The sequence below is a fragment of the Protopterus annectens genome, chromosome 15.part0 (genome assembly GCF_019279795.1).
Source record: "Protopterus annectens isolate FY-2018-M chromosome 15.part0, PAN1.0, whole genome shotgun sequence".
Classification (NCBI taxonomy): Eukaryota; Metazoa; Chordata; order Ceratodontiformes; family Protopteridae; genus Protopterus; species Protopterus annectens.
The window spans coordinates 471,450,712-471,478,695 of NC_056749.1; the positions used below are offsets into that span (position 1 = coordinate 471,450,712).

General features: G+C 41.0%; 1 protein-coding gene across 4 annotated transcripts in view; it reads right to left on the reverse strand.

Annotated features, from left to right (window-relative positions):
- COL4A5 (collagen type IV alpha 5 chain) overlaps nucleotides 1-27,984 on the reverse strand; it is a 3,591,008-nt gene that overhangs the window by 187,871 nt on the left and 3,375,153 nt on the right. For all 4 annotated transcript variants that reach the window (XM_044057208.1, XM_044057205.1, XM_044057207.1 and 1 more), the window contains one exon: nucleotides 17,204-17,332. In XM_044057208.1, the coding sequence (XP_043913143.1) occupies nucleotides 17,204-17,332 (129 nt within the window). The remainder of the gene's footprint in view (nucleotides 1-17,203; nucleotides 17,333-27,984) is intronic.

Sequence of the window (27,984 nt, forward strand, 5' to 3'; positions counted from 1 at the left end):
AAAGAACCTTTAGTAGATTCCAGATCCTAGTTGGTCTGCTGGGACTGGCTGGATGGCTCTTTTTGCTAGCAGTTTTGATATCTCTGGTCCTGCTTAGTTCCCTTAGACCGGGTGGAACGTCTGGAAGGGTTCCCTTTTGCTGAATTGGGGTTTGGATAAAGGGAATTTTGTAAACCTCGGATATGATCGACTGTACCCATTTGTCTTGAGTAAGGGAAAGCCAGGCTTTTGGGTACAGCGGCAATCTTCCCCCGACTGCCTCCGAAGGTGGACAATCGGGCAACATCTCAGGGATGCTGGAAGGGTTTGTCAGAGAGAGGTTCCCTGCTACCCTGATTCTGCGGACCCCGTCTGCCCCTAGGGCGGTGTCTGTTGTTACCCCCTCTGCCTCTGGGGGTAAACTGACCTCGTGCGTCAGGTGCGACTCCTTGAGATTTGCGGAACCACATTTTCCCTCCCTTCTGACCCTTGGGGTAAGGTCTTGAAGGGGTGGAGAAACGGACTCCTACGGCAGAGAGTCTTGCCATCTTGTTCGCATCTGGTCAAGTTGTCTTTCACTTGAGGTCTGAACAAGGTCGAACCATCAAAAGGAGAATTTGTGAAGGGCGCCTTAAAGGGGTCTGCAAAATTACAAAGCCGCATCCAGGCATGATGCCTTAATGCCACTCCTGTGCCTGCGGCCCTACTCGCTCCATCGGCTGCATATGAAATGAGCTGCACGGAGGAGTTAACAATAGAGTTTAGGGTTCCTAGCTGTGAGTTAATTTTATCCTGGGACCCAGCAGCTGACGGATCCTGTAAAACTTCTCCCAACTCTTTGAGAACATCTCTCCGAAGGCAGGTGAAGTGACACAAGTAGTTCAGCGACCGCATGGCAAAGGTCGCTGAAGAAAACATCCGCTTACTGTACCTATCCATAGTCCTGGAATCCTTGTTAGGAGGATGGATAGGTACTGAAGGATCAGCTAGTTCCTTCTTGGTGGCTGCGGCCACCACCATGGCATCAACCGGGACACCTTTTGACAAAAATTGCCTATCAGGTGGGGCTGTAATGAATTTAGAAGGCCTCCTAGGAGTGGGTTCCACCGAATCCGGGGCTGTCCACGCCTTCCGAGCCACCACATCCATAAGGGGGTCGAAAGGCGGAGACACCCAGGAGGTGGAGGGTCGAGAACCAAACGCCTCCAGGTAAACCGACTCATCCTCTGAAGGATTAAGGGAAGGCCAGTTCCCCCTCTGCTTAAGGATTTCAAGGATGTCTGAGAAAGAGACATCCTCAGAGGGGGACCTTGGGGATCCCTCCGACTCATCCAAGTCGGTATCGGATGTAATAGACTCGGGGGAGTCTAGATGTTTCCTCTTACATGTCCTCTTACGCGGAGGCTCACCTGACTGGTCAGGAGAAGCCTCGGAAGAGGAAGATATTCCCAGTGGGGAAACCTGAGGTGTTGGATCTCTGGGCCCGGGAGCAAGAGGAGTGGGAAGAGACGTTAGCAGGCACTGTAGTGGGAGGAGCTGATGGAACTGACAGTTGACTATGCCCTGGGGCTAGTACACTGCTCATCACCTCAAAGGCTCCCCCATCAGAGAGGCCAGAGGGCTCCCACTCCGAAGAGATAGGAACCCCAGGCCGCACCGACAGGGACGGCTCAGAGGCAGATGTCGGGGCCGAGCTCACCAGTGCCGAGAGAACAGGGTCAAACAAGGGTCCGATGCCACTCGCCCCCTCGGAGCCGGCGAGAGAGACCAGATGCCCGGATCCCTCCAATGAAGGCATCAAAGAGGAGATCGGAGCAGAGGACGAAGGAGCCGAAGGGGGAGGTATCGGCTCCGACGCCACAACCGTCATGGCTCCGAATTCTGTAGGAGAGTCGGAGGAATAATAGGTGGATGTGTAATAGCTACCGTCTGATGAGATGGGCTATGGAGCATTTGGGCCAATGCCTGAGACTTTAATAGCCTACTCACCACTCTCTCAAGGTCGTGGTCAGAAAGCCTGGGCGACAGAAAAGATCGGCTCCGATGGCTCTGCTCCAAGAGCAGGGGTGATCTCGGAGCCGAATGGATAAACTCCAACGAAGGGGATCTTGACCTCTTTCTGGAGGTGGGTGGAGCCGAAGGAGCCGAGGATACGTCGGCTCCAGCCGGAGCCGACAGTGAGTGCAAGGATTCAGCGGTATCGGTGCCGAGTGGAGCCGGTACTGGAAGCTGTGACACGGAAGGATCGGCTCCGGCTTGTCACAGAAGGTGAGCCAGTAGTCGATAGCTTGGGACTTGGAGCCAGCGGCTATGCTGGCTTCGAGGGCTTCCCCGGAGCAGACTTAGTCGGGGAGCTCTCAGGCTTTAACAAGCCCCTCAATATTAATTTGTTTCTGCATTCCTGCAGGACTCTTGGGCTGAATGCGTGGCGCACAGAACAAGAGTCCTGCAGGTGCAGAGGTCCCAGCCAGTAAACACAAGAAGTGTGACCGTCTGTCAGAGACATTTTCTGACAGCACGAGTCACACTTCTTGAAGCCTGAGACCTTTGTGTCCTTCGACATAACAGTGTCGAGGGAGCACCAAAGTAAAAAGCACACAAACACCCAATCCAAATATAAAAATAAAACAGGGACACTAACACACCCAAACACTACACAGAATCCCTGAGAGAATTAGGAAAGGGGGAGGCTTAAGGCCTAACCTAGGGGAAGGGATATAAAACTGGGATAAGGGGAACCACTAACGGGAATAGGGTTTAAAATTAACCGTTACCAGTTAAAATAATAAAAGGAATGGACTAAGAGAAAAGGGAGTGACTAAAAGTCTGAAAATTGAAAACTTACCAAGAGCCGGTAAAAACGCACCTCGCAAGCGAAAGCAGCAAACGAGATCTGGGTAGTTATTGCCTAGCATCATGGGATATAGGGTTGCCTCAAGCCAGTAAAATTAGCTCTCGAGCTTTAGTAAGTGGCCGAGTCGTGGCCGAGGATCTGCTCCGAGCCCATCCAGCAAGAATGAAGGGAGATTGACAACTTAACATATAATAGTTACCACCATCCAGAAAGGTGACTGAGTGGAACTGTTACCAGAATTATATGATAAAAGACTGGATGACTTGTCCATACTCTGGCAAAAAGATGACCAAAGCAAAAATGAGACAATACATAAACAATATTGTATTATATTTTCCTCCCATTCCCTCACCATCATGATTCCACTTAAGCCCCATTTATTCGCCATTCGCTGTGCATTAGCACCCTACATTACTCCTTCCTGAAAGGATTTCTCTCATTGCACATCACCTTACTGTGGGGTGGTTGGGAAAACGGAGCCAAGCTCTTGTGGGCGTCGTATGTGGAAAGGAAAAGTTTTCTTATTTAGATAGTTTTCCCTTGGTCTGCTGGCTGACATGCATGGCCATGCAATAATAATGCCTGCCACTTCCTCATGTTATATGTGCATGCATTTCACCTGTGCTTGGAGGGCTATTGCATGTCCATGTCACCTTGCAGTGCCAGAAAAACAAATCTAGACCACTTTGCTGCCAGTAATACATCCCACACTCAGAAAGTTGTCAGTGATGCAACAGTCAGGACTTCCTCCCTCCCATCCTGAACTGGTTAGCTGGCATCAACCACACACTCCCATCCACATTTATTGGTTCCTCTGGTGCCTTCATCTCCATTCAGGGCTTTGTCCCTTGGCAACACCAAGTTGACCAAACCATGTTATATTTTGTAAGTGAAAGCAGAGGGCAGTAAGGAAGTGTACATCAATGAAAGTTTAAAAAAAAATGTGTGCACCTTATTATGAGGCTAGGGTGCAAGAACAAGCATGACTAGTTGCACTGCAAAGCGTATGACCTGTACAGGTGGAAGGAACCTTTTTGAGGAATATCAACAGGTAGCTGACATCAAATCGCTTGACCAGCAATTGCCTAAATCGTAACATGCCTAGGAACAGACCCCCAAACAGTTTTTCATAGAAAATCGCTGCTGGTGTGATGTCCAGGTGTGCACCAGCAGTAATCCCCTTGTGGGAGAATTTTCCCTTCATGTTTCTGAAACCAAGTTGTTGGTGTGTGTGTATATATGTATGTATATATATATATATATATATATATATATATATATATATATGTATATATAAAACTTTGAGTGAAGGCCTTGCCCCCTGTATAAAAAAAAATAAATAATAACTTTCATTTGGAACTTTTGTCCTTTTGATGTGTTGACCATTTATTTTAGTTCTCCAGCATTCTGACAATTGAGGTTTCATAGTGGATCCCCTTTTTAAGTCCACTAGTACAAACTGAATAATGGAATTTTGATCATTTTTAGTGGGCCAAGAAGTCTTTTGGGCTACAATACTTTCTTATTCCATAGAGAGGTAAAATAAAGCAGATTGCGGTTCTGCAGTTTTTCATCATCATAATTATGAGGGACCCAGAGAACAGTACTGTGACATAGCTACAGTAATTGTATGTCGGATGAAACTCAAAGCCCAAGCATCAGGATGGAGGGTGCACCAGACGTTTTTATTCAAACTATTTAACCACAACTTTTAGATTCAACTGTGTGCAACGGTGACTCTGCAAGTTTGAGTTGTACATGAAAATGTTTTTATCTCACCATCGTATTCAGAGGTTTCCTGAGGAGATGGCCATCATGCTACCTCGAAACTGAAAATTAGTATTTCCTAATGGAGGAACATAGTAGCAGGAAGATGTGCATTCAGGCATCCACTTCACTGCAAGGTGACAGGAATTAGGTTGGAGTGAGAATGGAAAAGGCTGCTGAGGTAACAGCATCCTGCTTTGTACTATAAATTAGTAACAGCTGCAGCCTTTGACAGACTGAAAAATGGAAACAGATTCAGAAAGAAGCTGCATCTGTTAATGTGTATTTTATTGAAAAAGAAAGACAGTATACCAAAAACATTGCTGAACTGCAGAGAGAGAGAGAAAGAAATGAAGATAGCTGTTTAGAATAAGATAAATATATATTCAAAGCCATCAGTTTGGAGATTAATAGGGTAGAATCAGAATGCATAATAGATAAGTTTGAACTGGATGTCAGAATAACTCAAGGCATAAAATTAGGGAGTAGGCAAAGAAGGCAGACAAGAAAGAAAGTTTGTTATAGCAAATGATATGGAAAGATAGTGCATCAGAAAAAGGTTGATGGTAAAAACTGTTCCAGTGACAGTTTTTAAATGATTCTCCAGTTGTGTTTCTAGTTAGATTAGCGAAGGGAGGGGTGTCTTTTTTTTTAAAAAAAAATTTGAAAAAGCAGACTGGTGAAAAGAGGCATATTATATTTGATTACACATCCAATGTAGTTAAGCATGATTAACTCTATGGAACAGATTCCGAAAGGGCTGCTTTCAGTGTAAGTCTGTCCTATGTCCAAAAGATCTGCTCTTACTATAAGGCATGTCTATAGACAGGGTTATACCAGGGGCCAGATTACAAAAGACCTGCTCTCAGCCTGCACTCAGTGTAAATGTTCAATTATACAAAGAACATTTTTTTTCTTTTGGAATTGGGCCTTGTGTCTTTTTTTTTTTATTTCATTATTTTGGAGAAAAAAGGAAATGGAACTGAAGGAGTCGACTATTTTAATATGTGCGCGCTCTGCTGGGATGAGTGAAGTACTAAAGTGCAGAGGAGAGGTGACAGGCTGGTTGAGAGGTGTGTGCGCGCTCTGCTGGGATGAGTGAAGTACTAAAGTGCAGAGGAGAGGTGACAGGCTGGTTGAGAGGTGTGTGGATGAAACTAACACTTTGGGAAATAAAGGTTAATGGAATTAGTACTATGCAAAGAAAGAGAAAACTAATGAAAAAGTATTGAAAATATTTTTTTTTCACAGGAAGGGTCTGGGAGGATGGAAATGAATGAAAAAAAAAAGTATGTTAAATGCAGCAAAGGAAACAAAGTTTTGTGATGTATGTAGGGAAAATATTTATGTACGGATAAGCTGTTGTAAAATGGAATATGAAACATAAACAGTAGAACAGTGTGAATTCAACAAAAATGGAATGAGGAACAGTTTATCACCCACTTTCTAAATGTTGTTTTATAAAAGTAACTGAAAGGTAAATGTGGATGCCAATAAGTGAGCAAATTCAAAGCAAATTGACATATCACACTTTATAGCAATTACTATAACACCATTCCAATTTGAAAAAAAAAATGTACGAGCCAACAGGCTGTTTATTTTAAAAGCCTTACTAAAATCAGCCTTATCCATAGAAATAATTTACAGGTCAACTTTATAACAAACCAGTTATTGTCAGTTCTACCACATTTCACTGCCATTCAAATGTTTTGCCTGAAAATCAATAAACATACCCCAAACCAGTAAACCTATCTAAATTCTTTAAGCACAAACTATCACAATACAAACTCAGCAAGTATGTTACTTCAACAACCTTCTCTACTTTCCAAACTCATCTTAACTTACTACGCAACCTCCTATCACAAACAACTACTCTTCCACTTAACCCATGCAGTACTCCTCTTAACTCTAACTTAACACAGATATAACACCTCACCTCTACAGCAGCTCCCACACAGAAGTCTTTACAGATACACAGACTTGCCTACAAATAATCACATATAAATTTGATAGACTACTTCCCAAAATAACACTGGTATTTCTGATAAAAGCCAATCAGCTTAAACTACGTGGGGACATACTTTCCAATACAGGCCCTCAAATGCACACTACCCTCACACCACATATTTATTTATTTATTTTACATTTGCTAACCGGGATGGTCCGACTGGATACATGTCCTTACATTGATAATTAGGTACAGTAAATGAGCTGAAAGAACTTAACAAAAACATAGGCTATTTACATACAAGTACAAGACTGCCATTACTATTTCTGAGATTACTACAAATGTAACATTAATAACATATTAGCAAGGACGGTAGGCAGTATAATGACATAGAGTTAGACAGATACACATTTCTTTATCACAGTATACAAAGTACTTATCATCTTAGCTAGTTGTTTATGTTTTAGTTAATGGCACAGAGCTAGTCTGGGTTTGAGCAAGGACATAGCCAGTGTGACTTGAAGTGGAGTTTTAGACTATTTTTCAATTGACTTAGAGAAGTTGAAAGCGTGATGTTATTTGGGAGAGAGTTCCATATTTTACCAGTGGTGTTGGCAACCACCACCTAGGTTGAGAGATTTAGTTGTTTGGACAAGGAGTCTGTTTGCTGAAGGCAGCTTAGATTGGAGTAGGGAGTCATTAAGTTTTTAGTGCTGGGGTATTCTCAGGTTGTTTAAGGATTTTGAAGGCCTCTATGAGTTGGGACTGGTGAAGAAGGTGTGGGAATTCTACCATCCAAGCTTTTTCAGGTTAGTACAGTGGTGTGTTCTGTAGGGTAGGCCTGGAACCTGGCAATGTGATTATAGCAGGATGAGAGCTTGGCCAGATCAGATTTGTTAAGGTGAGTGAGGACAGGAGAGGCATATAGTAGGGTAGAGAGAAGGTGGGGCTGTGGCGGAAGGCTTTAATTCTATATAGGGTCCCAAGTTTCTTGTAGACTGACTTAATGGCTTGGTTGACATGTATATCAAATCTGAGTTTATTGTCAATGTTTACTCCTAATAGCTTTGTATAGGTGTCTGGGGAGATGATGGTCCCAATATTGGATTTTATAGTGAAGTTTTCAGTCGGAGATCTATTGGTTGGGTAGAAGAGAAGTAACTTGGTTTTGTTTGGATTTAAGATCAGGAGATGGTTGGCAAGCCAGTTTTCGACTTTGGTGAAGCTATGTTGGGTGGTAGTTAGTAGATTTGCAAGAGAGGCATTGGAACATATTATAGTAGTCATCTGCATATTGAATGCAGGTGGCTTCAGGGATGACTGTTTGGATGTCGTTTATGAAGACTGAAAAGAGGAGAGGTCCTAATATGGAACCTTGAGGAACTCCTATGGTATTTGGTAGTAGGCAGGAGAGCTTGTTTTGCCACATTACTGCTTGTTGTCTCCCAGTGAGGTAAGCTTGAAACCAGTCAAGGGCTAGAGTATCTAGATACAGGGTTTTTAAAGTATATAGAAGTAACTGATGGTTTACCATATTGAAGGCTTTCGATAGGTCCAGGAAGGGAGGATATTTTTATTATTCGGTTAAGATTAATGTTTTCAGTAAAAGAGAGGAGGGCAGTGGTTGTACTATGATGGGGTCTGAATCCATGTTGAGAGTCTGTGAGTAGTTTATTTTGGGTTAGATAAAGCATTAGTTGGTTGTGCATGCACTTTTCCATAATTTTGGCAAGTGGTGATAGTATGGCTATAGGTCTATAGTTGGATAGTTCTGTGGATGAACCTCCTTTGTGGAGTGGAATAACATAGGATATTTTCCAAATTGAGGGGATTGAGGCCTTGGTTATGGTTCTGTTAATTAGGATTGAGATAGGGTAGGCTACGACATCTGCAGCAATTTGCAGGTATTCAGCCGGCAGAAGATCGGCTGAAAGGGTGGTTGGCTTCAGTTTTTCCAAAAGGGATCTGATAAAGGATGTGGACACTGGCTGGAAGTTAAAAGAGAGTGGTGAGTTGGGTATTGTGTTTATAGAAGTGTGGGGAGGAGAAAGTTGGTTAGCTAATGACTGGATGGTTTCTGTGAAGAAAGTATTGAATGAATTGGCTACATCTTCTTGGCTCTTGTCAGATAATGTTCCTGGGGTCGGAGTAGTGGATTTGCCTGGTTGGAGAAGTTTATTTATGCCTGCCCAGTACTTTTGAGGGTTATTCTGATGTTTATGTTGCAGATTGTAGAAGTAATTTTCTTATCTAGTATGATGGCTTTTTAGTCTCATTTCTAAGTTGTTGGAATTTGATACGATCTAGGGTAGTTTGGTAGTGCCATTTATCCCACGCTTTGTCTCTAGTTGTTATTTTGGTTTTGGTGTCTGCTGTTAGCCAGGGTGCTAGTTGAGTTTTAATTCTTATTGAGCATTTAGGGGCATGCAGTCAAGTATAGTAAGGAATGAATTGTTAAATGATGACACTGCCTCATCAAGGGAAGGAACTTTAGTTTTGTCCAGTTACATGATTTGAGTTCAAGTTGAAATTTAGTTGGGTCAAAGTTTTTCTTGGATCTGATAGACCTATAAATAGGTAAGCTTGTACAATTAATTTTGTCTTTCATGATGTATGTGAGCAGGTGATCACTAAGATCATTAGGGAGAGTTCAGACATATAGTTCTGGGGATGACTGTTGGTGAGTATCCAGTCTAGTATACTCTCTGGTTATTGTTACCTGTACGTGTGGTAGATGATATCTGAGAGAATCCATGTAGGTTAACAGGGATGGGGTTGGACTGTGCTGTGCATTGGTTCCAGTCAATATTAACATCGCCCAGGACAATGGTTTCTTGAGGGTAGTTGTTGGCTATCCAATGTAGAATGACCTCTACTGTTTCTACATTGTTCCCAGGGGGAATATAGGTGACAATTAGGTTAATGCCCTTATGATTATTTAGTAGAATTTTTAGAGCTAGTATTTCAGCGTTAGAGACCTGGGGTGGTTGTATAGGGTTAGTTATGATAAGTGTGCTATTATATAAGACGGCTATTCCACCTCCTCTTTTCATTACTCTATCTGCCCTAAGTATATTGTAACCAGGAGGCAGGATCTCATTGTCTTTGGTTGATGGCCGGAGCCATGTTTCAGATGGACACATTATGTTGGGGAGGTATGTGGCTAGTACAGCATGCAGGCTATGTATCTTATTGTTTAGGCTTCTAATGTTTGTGGCATATTAGGAGGGAGTTGACCAGTCGGTGGGAGAGTGGTGGGCTGGTAGGATTTTGAGTTAAGGTTGGGCCTGGATTAGGATGGATGTCCCTATCTTTGGTTATGTTTTTTCTTAGATTAGTAGTCTAATAACTTTGAATACTAGTTTTAGTTCATATTTGGTTTTTGGTGTTGATTGGAGTGTTTTTTTTTAGAAGCAAGTGGTTGGAATTTATAATTTTTGGGGTAGTGTAGTAGTGGGCACATTCTCAGTGGAGGTAGGGGGTCTTGGTTTGGCATTTTGGATAAGAGAAAAGAATGTGAGATTTTCATAGCTAGTAAGAAAGTATGGCAGAATTAAGAGTGGTAAGATAAGAGGAAGGAGTTTATAATTATTTATAGACATGTTATATGTCATCAATGGGTGGGGTCAATGTACTTCAGAGGAATAGTAGTGGTTAAACAGTAAAGTGGTGGGGAGGAGAGGAAGTTGTGTAGGTTGGAGAGGAAGTAGGTAGTGGCTATAAATGTAGACAGTGGGGTGGGTGGGAAGGGGCAGGAACCCAGTCCCAGTTTTGGTCCTATGAGTGGGGTAAATAGTCTGATAGTGTAAGTAAGCAGATTGGAGTACAGGCTTGAAATTCAACATAAACATATACAGTTGTAAAATGTCTAATACAATTCAACATAAATAGGCATTTACAGTTGTAAAACACTTACTGGAGAGACACTGAGCCTTCATGGGGCCTGTAGCAGAGTGGATTGTAGTTTTACAAATGGTGCCTGCCACAGGTAATATTTATTAACTCTGGGATTGTCTTAAGGTAATAAACAGGGAAGGGAGGGAGAACAAGGGTGTGAGCAGGCAGTTCTTTGTACTGCGCAAGACAAGTATGTGTTAAGAACAATCACAATTGACCAAGGACTGCTCTGAAACTGTAAGTCTTGTCTTAATTTCTCAGGTGGAAAACCAGGATAACCTTGTATCAGTAGGCTACTGTGGTATAGTTTAAATAAACAAACACACAGTATTGATCAGTTGTTGATACTATTTGCTAACACAAGGGAATAAGAGAAAGTGGAAGATGTGTGTGTGGTGGTGGTGGTGGGGGGGGGGCTGCTTACAGCCAAAGCACAGTGCTCTCCAGGGGAAAATGAAGATTGGCTCAAACAGTTAGACACATACTCAAAGGTAACTGTAGCTGTTTGCAGACAGTTCAGACCCGGACTGCACTTTTCTTATAGGAATGTTAAAGGTGGTACCGGAGTTGAATACTTAAGAGTGGTGTTAGGTTCAAAGTTAACATAGTACAATATCTCACAGCATCACTTACCTAACAAACAACAAATCTGACCTTCTACTATTAAACATGAACCTAAGACGTATCCTAAACAAGTTTCATGAATTTCACACAACTCTCACCCTATACACTCCAGACGTTGTAGTTATAACCGAAACATGGTTCAAGCTCCATGTAAAAGCCACTGAAATCCTAACCCCGGTCTACAATTAACCCATTTGATAGAACTCCTAAACATGGCGGTGACACACTCAAATTGGAATGCCTTGTAAATGAACTCCCAGACCTCATAAAATCTGAAATTTTAATCTCACATCTCTACCTAAACTCCAGAAAGCACATTATAATTATCGCCACCTACATCCCCCCTGGTAACAACCCCTCAAGTATTGAGAACCATCTCGGTTGGTCTGCCTCCAATTTAATCAGAGGAAACTATTATAATAGGAGACTTTAGCTTAGATTGGACCACCTGTTCTTCTGAAAACCCAACCAACTTTATTAACCTCTATGGTTTCTGTCAATTGATACTTGCCCCAAACAGAACTGACGAACATAGCAAAAAGCGATCAGTCCTTGACTGGACACTAACAAATAGGCCCTTCCTTGTATACCTCACTGGATGCCTCCCAGACAGTCTCAGTGACCATCATTCCACCTACCTACTTAGAAAGCAGATATGCCCTCGTAAAAACATCATATTTAAACACGTTCGTAGCAAATAAAAATTATCCCCCAAAACCTACAATTCACTTATTAAACAATGAGAGTGGACCCCCCTCCCAAAAACACCGCTACATGGATTCTGCAGTCATATACTTAAATATTACCTTCCTAGATGTACTAAATACTCAAGCATCCCTTGGGAAGATCCAGGTTAAAGCAAAGCAGCTCACATGGCTAAAGATACTGAACAGAGAGACAGAGCCTGCTCTAATTATCAAGAGACCAAAAACCAAACTTCCTATGAATCATATTGAAAACTTAGAAACCATGCCAAAAAAAAACAACAAATCAAGAATGATTAGCTTATTACACTTCAACTCAAAATAACCCCCCAAAATTCTGGGTAGCCTTGAATCAACTCCTCCGTCCTGGTCAAACCACTACACCTTCACCTACCTCCATAAATCCCAAAGAAAGTGGAGCATCACAATTTAATTCACATTTCATAAATTCAACACTGTTCCTAGTAAAAAAAATAACAATGCGTCTCCATCAATACCACCTGACTCAAAACTTAGCCCCAGTTCCTTTTCTATCAGTCCAATACAAACCAGTACCATCAAAACACTTCTACTAAAACCCATATAACTTGCTGCTGACCAACACCCAAATTAATTTTTCAAACTTACAACATAATCCATATCTTATCCCATGTCTATCCTTATCAGCAAGTCCGTATCTGAACAATACATCCCTAAACTCTGGAAGATTTCTCATATCATTCCTCTGTACAAAGGCGGCTCCTTTACTGACTTTTCAAATAACTGATCAATAGCAGTACTCCCACCACTGGCCAAAATTCTCGAAAAATGCATACATGTACAATTCCTTGACTACTTAGAAAGCAATAACCTACTATCCAATACCCAACATGGACTTAGACCCAAGCACAGCACCTCAACCGCTTTAGTAAGTTTCACCAACACTATCAGTGAGCTGAGAAACGAGGGTTAACATGTATCCTCCATCCTTCTTGACATGTCGAAAGCATTTGATATGGCATCATACCAAAAATTACCCAAGGAACTAGCATTCCTAAACCCCTCCAGCTCTATTTTGGTTCCATAGTTACTTAATTGACAATCAAGTGGCAAAACAAACTCTCTACCCCACTACTCCTCTCAGTTGGAGTGCCGCAAGGCTCAAAGCTTGGTCCATTACTTTTTACCATCTTTACAAACAAACTTTAGACAGCCACCCACTTAACCACCATTGTGCAATATGCAGATGACTCTACCCTTATTTGCTCAGCCCTATCCCTACCAGAACTTCTAGGAAGAACCCATAAATCCTTCACAGATAAGGAAAGCTATCTCTTAGACTACCAACTGGTACTCAACCCTAACAAAACAAAGCTAATGCTATTCTCCAATACCAAAGCACAGAACCTCCTTCCCTCTTTCATTATATACTCCTCCAACAAAACCAAAATCGAACCTGTAGAACACACCAAGCTCCTTAGGGCAGCCATAGGTAATTGTCTAACATCTGATAAACACATAGCACTGTCCATCAAAAAGATCCATACAAAGCTTGGAACACTTTATAGATCTAAGCCATATCTTACTAACAACACCAGACATGCTATAGCCAGGAGCCACCTCCTCTCTCCTTTTCTATACATATCTCCCAAATTCACTAGTCTCTGAATATCTGATATGAACAAATTAGAGCCACTTTACAATAAAACAGCAAAATTTGCTACCAGCCATCCCTACAGATGTCACCACTGCTCTGCCCTTTGCAAAGTAAACTGGATCAAACTACCTAACCAATTACCCCTGAACCAACTAAGTGTTACCCTCTCCTAATTCATAAACCCAGTAACTGCCCTGCACTCAAAAACATAATTCAGGAGTACAACAATACTAGAGTAGTGAGATCTTCAGACAGACTCTTTCTAAAAGTCACTAAGGCTAACAATAGCTTTGGGGGTTCTCGCTTCTCTAACCAGATACCCAAAAATGGTATTCCATTCCCCAACACATTCGAAACACCTCTAAAACTTCCAGTTTTAAGTTGCTTCTTACTGAACACCTCACCAACAGCTGTCTGTGCTCCTGCACTATACCACGATGACCTTTCAATACTTACTTTCGCTACACTTTCTAATCCACACTATACCACTATACTCCTAATCCACTCAGTGCCTTCTTTCTCTGCAGTCTATTTTCCCTTTCCCTCTTATATTTAGCCCAGGTATTACTACTTTACTCTGAAGTACTCCCAGAATGGACTGTTTTTGAAACATCTTCTGTGAGGATAGTAACAGTGTTACATTTTACTGTAAAAATACTGTGCGAATCATACAATACTGTAGATAGCTTTGACCTCTCATGCTGACGTTATGCTGTATCTTTGTTCTACTATGTACTTTTCCTTATACTATACGTAAATGATTTCTTTATTTCTTGAACATTACTTATTTTTCCATTGTTAGTTATTAACTATTAGTGTAAGTGTTCTTAGATGTACTGTTAGTGGAGCTTTTCTTCCCAACTTCCGCTGAAAATAGGCTTCTTGCCCAGTCAGACTTTCCTGGTAAGCAAATGTAAACTAAATAAAAAAAATAAGTAAATCTTTCTTTGTATGAGCGAGTGTGTGCACATGAACATACACAAGCTGGAGGGAGTGAGGTAGGAATGAGAAAACTATGTTGAGGAATAGTGTATGACTAGAAGTGCAAAATGGCTATATTAACCTGGGTGCCAGACTCCCATTTTACAGCTCTGCACTTTGCTGCAAAGCACTGAATTACAAAGTCTTGCACTAGTATACTTTTATCCAACCTCTACAAAAACTGAACTGTATGCTTTAATATTGGAAGTGTAGCTAGGGTGGGGCAAAGGAGGCACCCAACTCAGGTGCAAGGTGTTAAGAGGCATAATTGTTAGATGCCAGTTGCAGGGTAATGTACCATCAGCATTAACTTTTGTACTGGTATTGTTGAATACCAGTACAGGAATTAATGCTGATAGTGCCTTCTGCAGTCAGGTTACAGTGCTGTTGTGTGGTGTAATTTGTAGTAAGCCACTTTTTGTGAAGAGTAGAAATACATCTGACAGTAGTATAAGGAGATGAGGTGTATGGCAAAGAGAGAAGAGGCTAAGGATAAGGCGCATGGAAAGTTGTATGAAAGGATGGATACTAAGGAGGGAGAAAAGGACCTGTACTGATTAGCTAGACACTCCGCGGTGGTGCAGCGGTAGTGTTGTTGCCTCACAGCAAGAGGTTCTCCTTTTCGATTATCTGCTCGAGTGCCCTCTGTGTGGAGTCTGCATGTCCTCTCCGTGGTCGAGTGGCCTCCGAAAGACATGCGTGAATGGGCGTGCCTTCGCTGAAGGTTGGGTGTCAGACTGGCAACTCGGCACCATAAAAATCGACTGCCAATCATTAGCAGACCAGAGTTCCGCTGTGGTGACCCCTAACCAGGAAATGCCGAAAAGACAGAGACAAACCGATTAGACAGGGGGACCGAGCTAGAAAAGATGTACAGCAGGTAAGGTGATAAAGGATAATGAGGGAAACGTACTTACAAGCAAAGAGAGTGTGTTGAACAGATGAAAAGAGTACTTTGAGGGGCTGATGAATGAAGAGAATGAGACGGAGAGAAGGTTGGATGATGTGGGGATAGTGAATCAGAAAGTGCAACGGATTAGCAAGGAGGAAGTAAGGATAGCTATGAAGAGGATGAAGAGTGGAAAGGCTGTTGGTCTAGATGACATACCTGTGGAAGCTAGGAGGTGTTAAGGATAAATGGCAGTGGAATTGTTAACCAGATTGTTTAATGAAATCTTGGAAGGTGAGAGGATACCTGAGGAGTGGAGAAAGTGTTTTGGTACAGATTTTTAAGAATAAGGGTGATGTGCAGAGCTGTAGTAACTACAGAGGGATAAAATTGATCAGTCACAGCATGGAATTATGGGAAAGAGTAGTAGAAGCTAGGTTAAGAAGTGAGGTGATGATTAGTGATCAGCAGTATGGTTTCATGCCAGGAAAGAGCACTACAGATGCGATGTTTGCTCTGAGAGTGTTGATGGAGAAGTACAGAAAAGGTCAGAAGGAGTTGCATTGTGTCTTTGTGGACTTACAGTAAACATACGACAGGGTGCCTAGAAAGGAGTTGTGGTATTGTATGAGGAAGTCGGGAGTGGCAAAAGTATTTGAGTGGTACAGGATGTGTACAAGGGTAGTGCGACAGCAGTGGGAGTAACAGATGCATTTAAGGTGGAGGTGGGATTACATCAAAGATTAGCTCTGAGCCCCTTCTTATTTGCAGTGGTGATGGACAGGTTGACAGACTAAATCAGACAGGAGTCCCTGTGGACTATGATATTTGCAGATGACATTGTGATATGTAGTAAGAGTAGGGAACAGGTTGAGGAGACCCTGGGGAGGTGGAGATGAGCTCTAGAGAGGAGAGGAATGAAGGTCAGCAGGATTAAGACAGAATATATGTGTGTGAATGAGAGGGAGGATAGAGGAACGGTGAGGATGCAGGGAGTAGAGTTGGCAAAGGTGGATGAGTTTAAATACTTGGGATCAACAGTTCAGAGTAATGACGGGTGTGGAAGAGAGGTGAAGAAGAGAGTACAGGCAGGATGGATTGGGTGGAGAAGAGCGTCAGGAGTGATTTGTGACACACGAGTACCAGTAAGATGAAAGGGAAGGTCTGCTAGAAGGTAGAGACCATCTGTGTTATATGGGTTGGAGACAGTGGCATTAACAAAAAGGCAGGAGCCAGAGCTGGATGTGGCAGAGTTAAAGAAGATTTGCACTGGGTGTGACAAGGGTAGACAGGATTAGGAATAAGTATATTAGAGGGTCAACCCAGGTTGGATGGTTTGGAGATAAAGCCAGAGAGGTGAGGCTGCATTGGTTTGGACATGTGCTGAGGAGGGATGCTGGGGATATTGGGAAAAGGATGCTAAGAATGAAGCTGCCACATAACAGGAAAAGAGGAAGGCCTAAGATAAAGTTTTATGGATGTGGTGAGAGAGGACATGCAGGTGGTTGGTGTGACAGAGCAAGACGCAGAGGACAGGAAGAACTGGAAACAGATTATCCACTGTGGCGACCCCTAATGGGAACAGCTGAAAGAAAAAGAAGAAATATACCTGACTTGTCCCTTGGCTCTGCAGTGTGGGATGGTGGTGGGCAAAGTGGGGAATGGTACCGGATGCAAGATGAACTAGCTACGGTTCAGTTTAATACAAATTCTTAAATGCAGATAGCTCTATAATAAACAAAACCTTGTACTGCCATCCACAAATAACTAGGTTAAGATGGTTTTAAAAGTATAAGTTAAAGAAATACAAATAACATTCACTGAAGCTTGCTGATATTGATTGAAAAATCATTATAACTTACTGAAAGGCAATAAGAAATGAAGAATTATATATCAACAATATTTTTTCTACTTTTTACTTTACCTGGAAAACCTGGAGGACCTGGTAGTCCAGTCTGCCCTTTAGAGCCAGGTTGACCTGGAATACCTGGCAAACCTGGTTCTCCTTTTACAATGCGCAAGGGTGATGGAGGGCCTGGTGGTCCTTGGTCACCTAGAAAAACAAAACAGGATAAATTTACATCTGCAGTTCACCGATTATGTAGCCTTATTGGTAATGCACATTGGCACTTATAATTAACTGAAAACACAAAACGTCCATTTAAACAGCCCTTTTTTAAAAGAATAATTGGGCACATATGTCTACAGACAACAAAATCTAGATCATGTAAAATGCACATAAAATGAATTAAACGTTAAGCATTTGTTTTACAGGTAAGGAATGTGAGACAGTCACACATACAAAAAGCTCAGAAATGCTTACACTTTCTAAGGAAACTTAGGAAGGCAAAATTACCAAGCTTCATACTTCAGACCTTTTATAGGGGCACCATTGAAAGTGTCCTAACCAACAGCATTGCAGCCTGGTATGGAAGCTGTAATAATCAGGATTGGATTGCTCTCAAGAGAGTTGTAAGGTCAGCAGAAAAAATGATTGGCACCTCCCTTACACCTCTGGAAGATCTACACAAATGCTGGTGCATCGACGGGGCCAAAAAGATTTCCAAAGATCCAACACATCCTGCCAATGGTTTATACACTCTCCTATCCTCTGGCAGGAGATACAGAAGCCTGTATTTTAAGACCACCAGAGTAAAAAAAAAAAAAAAAAAAGTTTCTTTCCGCTCTCCATTAGACTGCTGAACTCTTGGGAAAAACAAACATCTGTTAAATAACTAGCCTATCAAGGGGCTTATTTTATGGATGTGCAGTAACTAAGTGCAATACTAGGGTAGCTCACCTACACACTGAAGGACTGTAAATTGCAAAATACAAACTGTGCAATAATTCAGTCTAATTATAGATATGCTGCTGCTGTTTCAGTTTTACTTTGGCAATATTACTTTCATATTGTTCATTGTCTTCCTTGTCTCCTGTTCCGAAATGGGCATGGGTCACTGCTGTCCTACTTTACTTACAGATTGCTACTTATTAAATTTCTACTATTTTATTTTATTAATTTTTCTCTGTCTAATGAGCTGTTTCCTGCATTGAGAACGAAGCATTGTAATTTTGTTCAGCTACACTGCTGTGTAGTTCTGAATGACAAAGTTTTCTTTGACTTGATACAGTGGATTATTATCTTGACTGCCTTTACTTTCAAATGCATCATGGTACTATCAGTTGCCAAAAAAAAAAAAAACATTCATAACCATCAAGTTAGAAAGATGTTGCTCTTCTCAGTACTACCCAGGATAAAATAGCTGTAAGAAACCGAGCTACATTACAGGAGGGCAGTACAAAACTACAGGACACCAGTGTAAACCTACTTTCAGCAGGAAGATCTTGTTTGGCATCTTCTACTGTGAAGTACAGGCCAACATTAAGGGACTCTGGCTAACAAAGTTCGCAGATGACTGCAAACTGGGAGCCATTATTGAATCCCCAAATGATGTGGATACTCTATAAAAGGGCCTTACATTAACAGATGCTTGGTGCCAGAGCCATGGGTTCAATCTCAATGCCAAGAAATGTATAGTTATCCACTTTGGGAAAAAACATGTATCCGTGAATTACCATATAGGTGGCAATACACTAAACACCGAAAGTGTGATGAGACTTAGGGACACAGGTGGACAGTGGACTCACCTTCGATAACCACATTGCCACAGCAGTCAGGAAATCCTATGTGGCACACCACATCACTAAGGGCTTTTCATCCAGAAAAAAGGAGGTCATTGTCCCACTGTACTCATCCCTCATTAGACCCATTATAGAATACAGCGCCCCGTTTGGTATGTACCTCTCAAGACAACTGCAACAACTGGAAAGGCTGCAGAAATACCTCACTAAAAGAATCACAGGCCTAAAGCAGATGCCCTATGCTGACCGCCTTAAAAAACTCCAGCTATACTCTGTTGCATATCGTCTACTCAGAGGCGATCTCTGCTTAACATACAAGGCCATGTCAAACCCAGAGCTGTTGGACATGCTACACTTAAAGAAATCCCAATCCCTCAGAGCCACACGCTCCAGGGATCTAAACCTTGTCATCACAATAAACAAAACATGCTGGAGGGATAGGTTCCTGACCCAGAGACTCCCCAGACTCTGGAATAGATTGCCCATACATGTCAAGCAGAGTGCCTGTTAGGAAAATGCATAATAGCAATGTGCATGCTTAGTACATTAAAGGCTTAAAAGGGTTAACACATTTATTCTGTTCATACTGCATGAATCTGCACAGCTATTAGAAACTTAATAAAAGACATTTTTATTCTGCTTATGCAATGAAAATATGTGCAGCTACCAGAAACTTAATAAGAGACATTCTATTTCTGCTTATGCCATGAGAAAATGTGCAGCTGCTAGAAGCCTTGATAAAGAAAACAATAGATGTTTGAAAGCTTAAACCATAGTCAGCACTACTTGTACGAAAGCTAGAAATGTACCTTGAATCTAGACAAATGTAACGCATGTATTAGAACTGTACAATGGAAGAATTGAACAGACAAGATGGGCTAAAATAAGCCCAAGGCCAGGTTGTTTTTCTCAAATGTTTTTTGCAAGACAGCAATAATCTGACCATGTCAGCAATAAGCCTGGTAACATTTTCTGTGCAACATACAGAAAGCTGTGTCCAACGTCAGCAGTAGATTAGTAACATTTTCTGTGTGACATGAAGAGAACTGTATAAGAATAACATACTGACCACCAGAAAGTTAGACAAATCTTGTACCTACATGCTTTGTCTCCTTGCTGCAAGTAATAAAGGGTGCCTTGCGTGAACCTAACGTGAATTGATCTTTGAAGTTTTTCCTTTTACAGTGCCTCTTTGGCCCTCTTCAAAAGGAACCTTGACGACTGGATGGGAGAAAGGAAATTCACCACGGGGATCACGTCAGTCACTCTGCTAGACAGGGGTCCAGGGAAATAAATAGTGTGGGAAGAAATAGCCAGGGAATTGTTATGGCTAGTCTTGTATAGGCCCTAGGGCTGACAGCCTAGTAACCTATGAATTTAAGCTGCAGGCAGAATGTATGCTGACAAATTTTGCACTTGATTGTTACTGTACAAACAACTTGAAAACACAGTACAATGTATTGCAGTATTCCATTCTAAAGGGTGTGAACCAGTGTAAAAAAAAAAATTGGTAAATGGAATCAGATGCTTCTCCAGGACATGATTTTTTTGTGTCGGGGGGGGGGGGGGGGGGCAGATTTATTAGTTCTGTTTCTTTAACAGTAAAAGTCAGGACTTCATGTAATTTTACATCCAGCTGACAGGCCAGTAAGTCATCCAAACTTGATTCACTGTCCACTCCGCTGTGCATTATTGGGTGAGATCAGACGAGCAGTGACTGATAAATCCAGTCCAGTACTTCCATATTGAATGGACTAGCTTTTACTTCACTAAAAGCCACATTTAACATTGTGATTATGTACGAACATAGAATCAAAAATCAAGAGAAAAAAAAACAAGACTGTGTAACCTCTCCAGAGAAAGTAAAACTTAGTCCATACAGTCTGAAGATCTAAGAGAGTGATAGCAGGCAGATCACAAACAACAGTACAAGCCTTCGGTATTCCATTCACAGATTACACTTTTGGTTAGGAACTTTAAGTATGTTGAAAGTCTGTTGAGTACACCCCCCCACCCCCACCCTCTAAAATCCTGAAACTGAACATAACATTCTAATTGGGTACTGTAAATTAGAGAGAGAGAGAGTACCATAATTTATTAAACAAGGATGAATCCTGATCTGTAGCCTTTATTTTTTAATGATCTCAGATTTTTCTTATATAATTGGTGTGTATGTGTACACATGTGTGTGTGTGTGTGTGTGTGTGTGTGTGTGTATACATACACATATATATTTATATATATAGACATACACATTATACATACGTCCTGTTCATGCAGGTACACACAACCACCCATATGTATATTTGTATGCACGTGTATATATACTGATCCAGATATACCAGAGAGAGCCTAGGAAGATGAAATAAATCAAGGTAATCACAAATAACCAATATTAATTTGCTTATACAAAGCTGAATGTTCAGTCAGACAAAATGTTGTTGTTATTTTGCATATACAGGTCACTCAATGAAAGTAAAGACAAAGTTTAGCAAATAAAATAATGCTTGTAGACCCACTTGAATTTTAAAGAATATGCATTTGTACAATGCAGTATTTTTCTTAATTTTTATTTTTTAACATGTACACTATTTACAAAGAGGTGAAATATGCAATTCACAAACAGCAGTAATCAACTAAATTAGATGACCGTAGATATTTCAGCAAACATCTTTTTATATTTAATAAGTAGCATCTGTAGCTTATTCCATCATCCAAAATTAAAATTCATTGTTGATTGTCGTGTCTTTTTCTGTCTAGCATAAAAAAAATCAAACAAAAGCAGAGATTCAGATTTCTTTTTTTAGTTATGGTCTTTCTGGTTACAGCTATTAAACCTCAGAGCAATACATATTTTAACCTGGAAAAGGAGTATTCTGTAAAATTGTTGTTTTAATATGTTCAGACAGCACTCAGTGGTGGAAGAGGAGACAATAGTGAAATACAGGTGTGAAAGAGTTTTCAGTTAGGAAGATAAGAGAGCGAGATGGGTTTGTTATTCCAGGGATTAAACGGTGACCGATAATGCCTAGATGAGTTTATATAGTACTACTTAAAGTATTTGTAGGTAGTTTCACTGTGCAATAACTTCTTATCAGGTGAATTGCTGGAATGAAGACAGTAAAGTTTTTAGTGGAAAGGATCCCTGTGCATGGGGAAGCGGTACCATTGAAATGCTGTGGGTTGGCTATGTGAAATTTGCTCCCAAAAATAAACACAAAGGTTGTTTTGTGACTGGGTTCTTATGTTGTAACTGGTAGCCCTTTTGGCTAATGAACTGGTAAAGCATGGTAAAGTCCGTATATTAGTAAGCTTATATGTGAGTGATGCTAGAAGTAGAGTGTATCGTTGCTTTATTGGAAGTAACTTTGCTTTAGCCGTATTAGTGTGGTGCTTTTTTGAATGGCAGGAGTGATGAATCTGCATACACTGTTAGTGTAGATTGTAAGAGTTCAGCTTTTTCTTGGAACCCTCAGCTGTGATTGGTAGGCCATATTCCAGCAGTACAAGCAGGGCACCTTTATTAGTAGCTAGTTTACTTCTGGTGCAAGAAAATGTGAAAACTGTTTTGATCAAAATGGGTGGGTGATGTGTTTTATTCTGATGATATTGATGTGGTGGTGGAAGTTGAGCCTTTGATCTACCCAATTAGGTGTTTGGAGTATGGGGGTAGTTTTTCAATTTCTGGATGTTATTCTTTGTGGTCCATTGTCATTGTCTGAGGACAGTTGAGAGATTTTGTTTTGTAACAAAAATCATATATATATATATATATATATATATATATATATATATATATATATATATATATATATATTTAAGAATAATTTGATATTCACCAGCCAGGTTGATAGTAAGGAAATATATTCCTCCAACTGTTTTTTGATGGTGAGTGGTGATATACTAGCATTATAGACAACCTCATAATCAGCTAAGGGATTGTTTTGAGATGTGACAGTTCAATGGGAACACAGTTCAATGGGAAGATTTCTAATAAAATAGAAAATTATAGAGGGAATGAAAGGGTCCCTGTGGCAGTATTTTTACAACTGGTGATAATGGAGAGATTCTATAAGCAACTTTCAGACAAAATTGTGTGCTGGTGAGAGAGTCTGTATCATTGAAGGGGGGTTCTGGCCGATTCCTGCCGTGGTAAAGGAGTGTGAGAGTTTGCTATATATATATTGCTATAGTTCATGATCCATTAGGTCAATGGGTTTGGTGCAGTCAATAAAAGCTGATTTTTTTGTAAGGTCTTTGTCCAAGGTTTCCAGGACAGTGTTGGTGTGACAATACAACAGTTACTGTACTGTGGCCTGACAAAAATCCATATTGATAAGGATACTGTATTTCGAACCATACTCTCTCAAGCTGTGTGAAAATCCCAGTCTTTCGAAGATATTTGTCTAGGTGGCCAAGATGGTTATTGGTCTAAAGTCCCAAAAATTTTCAGGTCTGCTTCGTGTGGGATTGGTTTAAATATGGTTTGTCTTCATGGCAATGGCTTTGTTCTGATGAAGAAACAGGGCTTGTATAGGTGATGAAGAGGAAGAAGTAAATGCTCTTTGCATAATAAGATAAACCATAGTAGTATCCTCTGCCCCTACTGGTGCTGTGCATATGAAAGGATTTCATCAGTATTTCTCATTGACTTTGATATGACAGTTTTAAAGGAGAAGTAGGATGTAAAGGGGTTATTAAGCTTTAGGATACAGAGAGTTTAACATTGGATAGAGCATACAAGTTTTCTTTTAGGATATATAAAGGTGAGAAGTTCCAAGAGGTGGCAGGACTAATGTCCTTCTCAACAGCACTTTTACCTGGGGACTTTCCAGTGATACAGTTAATGGTGTTTAGAACTGTTTTGGAGTATTTTAGGATGCTTTCGCTAAACTGGAGGAATTTTGCCTGGTCTGCTATTGATTTTCTTAGCATGCCAAATATATCCATATCTTCCACAGTGAAAAGATGTTTTCATTTTAATATGGACACAGATTTATTCCTTTTATGATTCATTGTTTTTGACTATTTACTGTTTGTTCTGTTTCTGGAACATACATGTCTGAGTCACTGTGAAGCTAGAGGGAGTCATTGTTCTGTAGAACTCAAACGTTTGCTTTGCATATTTCTTCATTTATTGTGTATTTCTGTTTTAGAGTAAAAGGTCATGAATTGGGGGGGGGGGCTTGTAGCTAGGATTGGTTAAACTGAATGTTAAGGAATAATAGTCATTAACAGAAGGAATATAAGGACAAAGATGTTGGTTAAATTATGTGAATCACTTTGTTGACTATGTCAAAAGAAGTGCGTGTCTGATAGTTTTTTTTTTTTTTTTTAACTACAGAGAAACACGTACTCCACTCTTGGGGATCCTTGACAGTTTCCCTTTCATGTAACATTTTTTTGCAGATAATATTGCTGTATACTATATCATCATTGAAGGTGTAGATTTGGTACCTGTATGCAACGACTAACACGGATGCTTGTGCACATTCACCGTTTACCTCAGTTGCACTTAACTTTAATTTGGTTGCAACTTAAAGTAATATGGTCTGTACTTGGGCCATGACAAGGAACTGCTCTTCTTGCACAATGGCCTGGTTGCATTAATAGGTAATGAGCATTATGGTTCACCACATATGTTGGCTTGGCACTAATTGTAGACTTGGTGTTTCTGAATCCCCTAATTAATGTTGAAGTACTCTAAGTATGCAATGTTAGAATCTGAGCTGGAATTAAATTTGGTTAGTGACTGACCATTATAGAAGTAAAGTGGGTATGAAGTCTGAAACTCGGATGCCCTTTGTTATTTTCTAACTTCATTCTTTTATGATTTGCCACTAATTTGCCAACAAACCACAATTTTATGAAAAAACGGACCACAAATGAGGCAAAAATCTGAACAGTCTCTGAAAATTTGTAGAGTTGAGAGGTATGTCATAGTATACATGACAGATGTGGAGTCTGAAAGTTTTTTTTTTGTTTGTTTTGGTACCAGTAAAAGCGCTACCTCAGTACTCTTTGTCTAAATCTAGACTGGGAGGTCTTAGTCAAGTCATGTTTGCCTAAGCACTCCTGTGATAAGCTAACATTTTTTTTTCAGTAACATACCTAAAGAAAGAAGATTAGGAGCTTTTCAAAGAAGAACCAGTGTCTCTTTCTTTTAGAGGACTTAAGCAGTCTTAACCAAATAACGAAAAGATACACAGTTCTAAATTTAACACACAAAAGTTAGGCTTCAAAATCTGGATGGATTGCATGACTTTGGTTAGCTCTGGTAGACCATATTCAGGCCTCAGAAATAGTTACGCAGTGACCAAAGAATGACATGACTGCATACCTTGTTATGGAATGAGATATCCCTTATAGCCTCATGGACTCAACTTCAAAAAGCTAGCAAATAGCTTGCTTAAAGAGGCTTTGCTAGGTACTAATGTTTTGGATGTTGGGTCTATGATACTTGGTTTAGCTAGAGCAAGAGAATTCCTGCTGCTATGGCTGTTGTCATTGGTAGAGACAGTATGAATGCCTGTATTTCTGGAAACCTGTTGGTTTCCACAACAGGAGGAACTTCAGAATGGTAGTGTGTGCAGATGTTCTGAATTTCCTAGAGCAGTCAAGGAATAGCGCAGTGGTTATTGTTGCTTCCTCATAGTACTTGGTTCTTTAGTTTGCTTCTCTGTTGGGCTGCGTTCTGTACAGGATTTGTATGTTCACCCTACAGCCATAAGGATCTTTTCCACAACCGCTAGTTTCCTCCCACATTACAGAGACCTTCTTCTTTCGTCTTTTTCCTGGTTAGGGATCGCCACAGCAGAAAACCTGTCCGCTCATGATTGGCAGTGGAGTTTTACGGTGTCGGGTTGCCAGCCCGGCGCCCAATCTTCGACAGAAGGCTTACACACGCACACACTCACACCTAGGGCCAATTTAGAGTGTCCAATCTACCTACAGCATGTCTTTGGGATGTGGGAGAAAACCGGAGCACCCGGAGGAAACCCACACGACCACAGGGAGGACATGCAGACTCCACAAAGAAGGCACCCCAGCCGAGAATCGAACCGGAGAACCTCTTGCTGTGAGGCGGCAACGCTAACCGCTGCACCACCGCGGCTGCCCCCACAACGTAGGTAAACCTATGATCCTTCAAAGTTCCCATAACTGAGTGTGCCATGCATAAATAAGCATGTGAACATGTCTTGTAACCTGCTGAAGATTAGTCTCACTGCCTTATGCCTACTGACTGCCAAGAAAGGCTGCAGTTGGCCTGCAACCCTAAAATAGGATAAGTAAGTTACTGGAGAACAAAGTAACAAATTAATTTATCTGGTGTAGCCCAACCCAGTCTTTAAAAATTAACCAGTGGTCTAGATTTTTTTAAGGAAGGAATTTTAACTCACATTATGACCCATTCAGATCTTTTGATCATCAAAGACCATGGGAAAGTCCTGGCTATTGGGTAAACTGACTCTCTCAATGGGTGGAAGTGGGGTAGGGAGGCAGAGACTCTGCTGAAAATAATTTTAGAAGAAGAATATGATACCACAGAGCATACTAACACATGTTTCTGAAAGATCCAAGGCACAGGTTTTTCCCTAGAGGATACGAAAGGTAAGTTGCCACCATTCTTCGTCTGAAATACTGCTATATAAAGCTTCAGACAACTGATTTCTGGCCTGAAAAGTGTTTTCAGTTAAAACAGAACTCAAAGGATCTAATAAAAAATCCTTTAAGAAGGCCCACTGTACTGTCAGTAGTAAAGCTTGTGTGGGTACTAATGAAGGCACATGCATAAAAACGGGTGAGTATTTTTAGAATGCAACCTTCATGAAGATGATGGGACAGGTTCCCTGTCAACTTTCTGAAGGAAGAAAGACAGGTGAGCATTGATGTGTCCTCAGCTATTTGAATAAACAGGGCAGGCAGGTCCACCCTCTTCTCCCATCCTACCTTGTGAATACTGAGAGACAGGAGAGGACTTCAGAGTGAAAGTACTTCAGCAAAAGCAGAAAGTCTTTTTTGGTGGATGGCAAAGCCCTTCACCACAAGCCTGTACAGGAGCATCAATCCTTGCTACTTATATATTTAAATTCAGAAAAAAACTGCACTGTGGATGTAAGGAGAAACACCCCTTGCAGTAACCCATATTAAGAAATTGGATATTTTAAAGAAATAGTTAAAATCTGATATAAACACTCGGTGTGATGTGCTAAAAGATGTGCTGTTTGAGTAGGTCCAGTCTATGAGGAAGCTTATGGTAATTGCCCTTGGCCATTTCCAAAAAAAGAGGAAAGTACAGTTGTGTACAATTACCATAAATGTAAATGTTCGAGTGTATTCACTGTTGCAGTCATTACATTTGGGTAATCTGCTGGCAGGTTGCCCTCAGTCGGCCTGAATTCCAAAGTCTTGGGTCCTGCATCACTTGCTGTCTCCTCTTCCATGACGTCAGGTCGTCAGGGGAATAAAACAAGCAGCCGATGCCATTTTCTTTTCCCAGATTGCCCCCCCCCAAAAAAGCCCAAAAAAATATATATATATATATATATATATATATATATATATGCATCAAACTAACTTTTTAATCTTAAAGCAAAGCAAATACACCACATAGTAGAAGATAGAGAAGTAAAGATAAACTCCAGAAGGAAAGGGGGATGGCGGGCAGGTAACCTGGACTGCAACAGTGAATACACTCGAACCTCTACATTTATGGTAATTGTACACAACTGTACTATGTTCTTTGTTGCAGTCATTGCATTTGGGTAGAATCCCAAAGCTGTGGAATGGAAGGCTGGAGTAAAACAGCATTAGGTGCGGTTATAAGGCCCTGCAGAACTGCAGTGGCAAAGCCTGCCCTGGGCTTAGAGTAGAGAGGCAAATGATAATGCTTTGTAAAGGTGTGAACAGAACTCCAAGTAGCAGCCTCTAGAATGTCTTTGGTTGGTATTCCTCTGAGAAAGGCTGCTGATGTAGCTGCAGCTCTGGTGGAATGAGACCTAATGCCCTTGGGCACAGGTTTGCCATGGTGTAAGTAGCAGAAACAAATGCAGTGGCTTATCC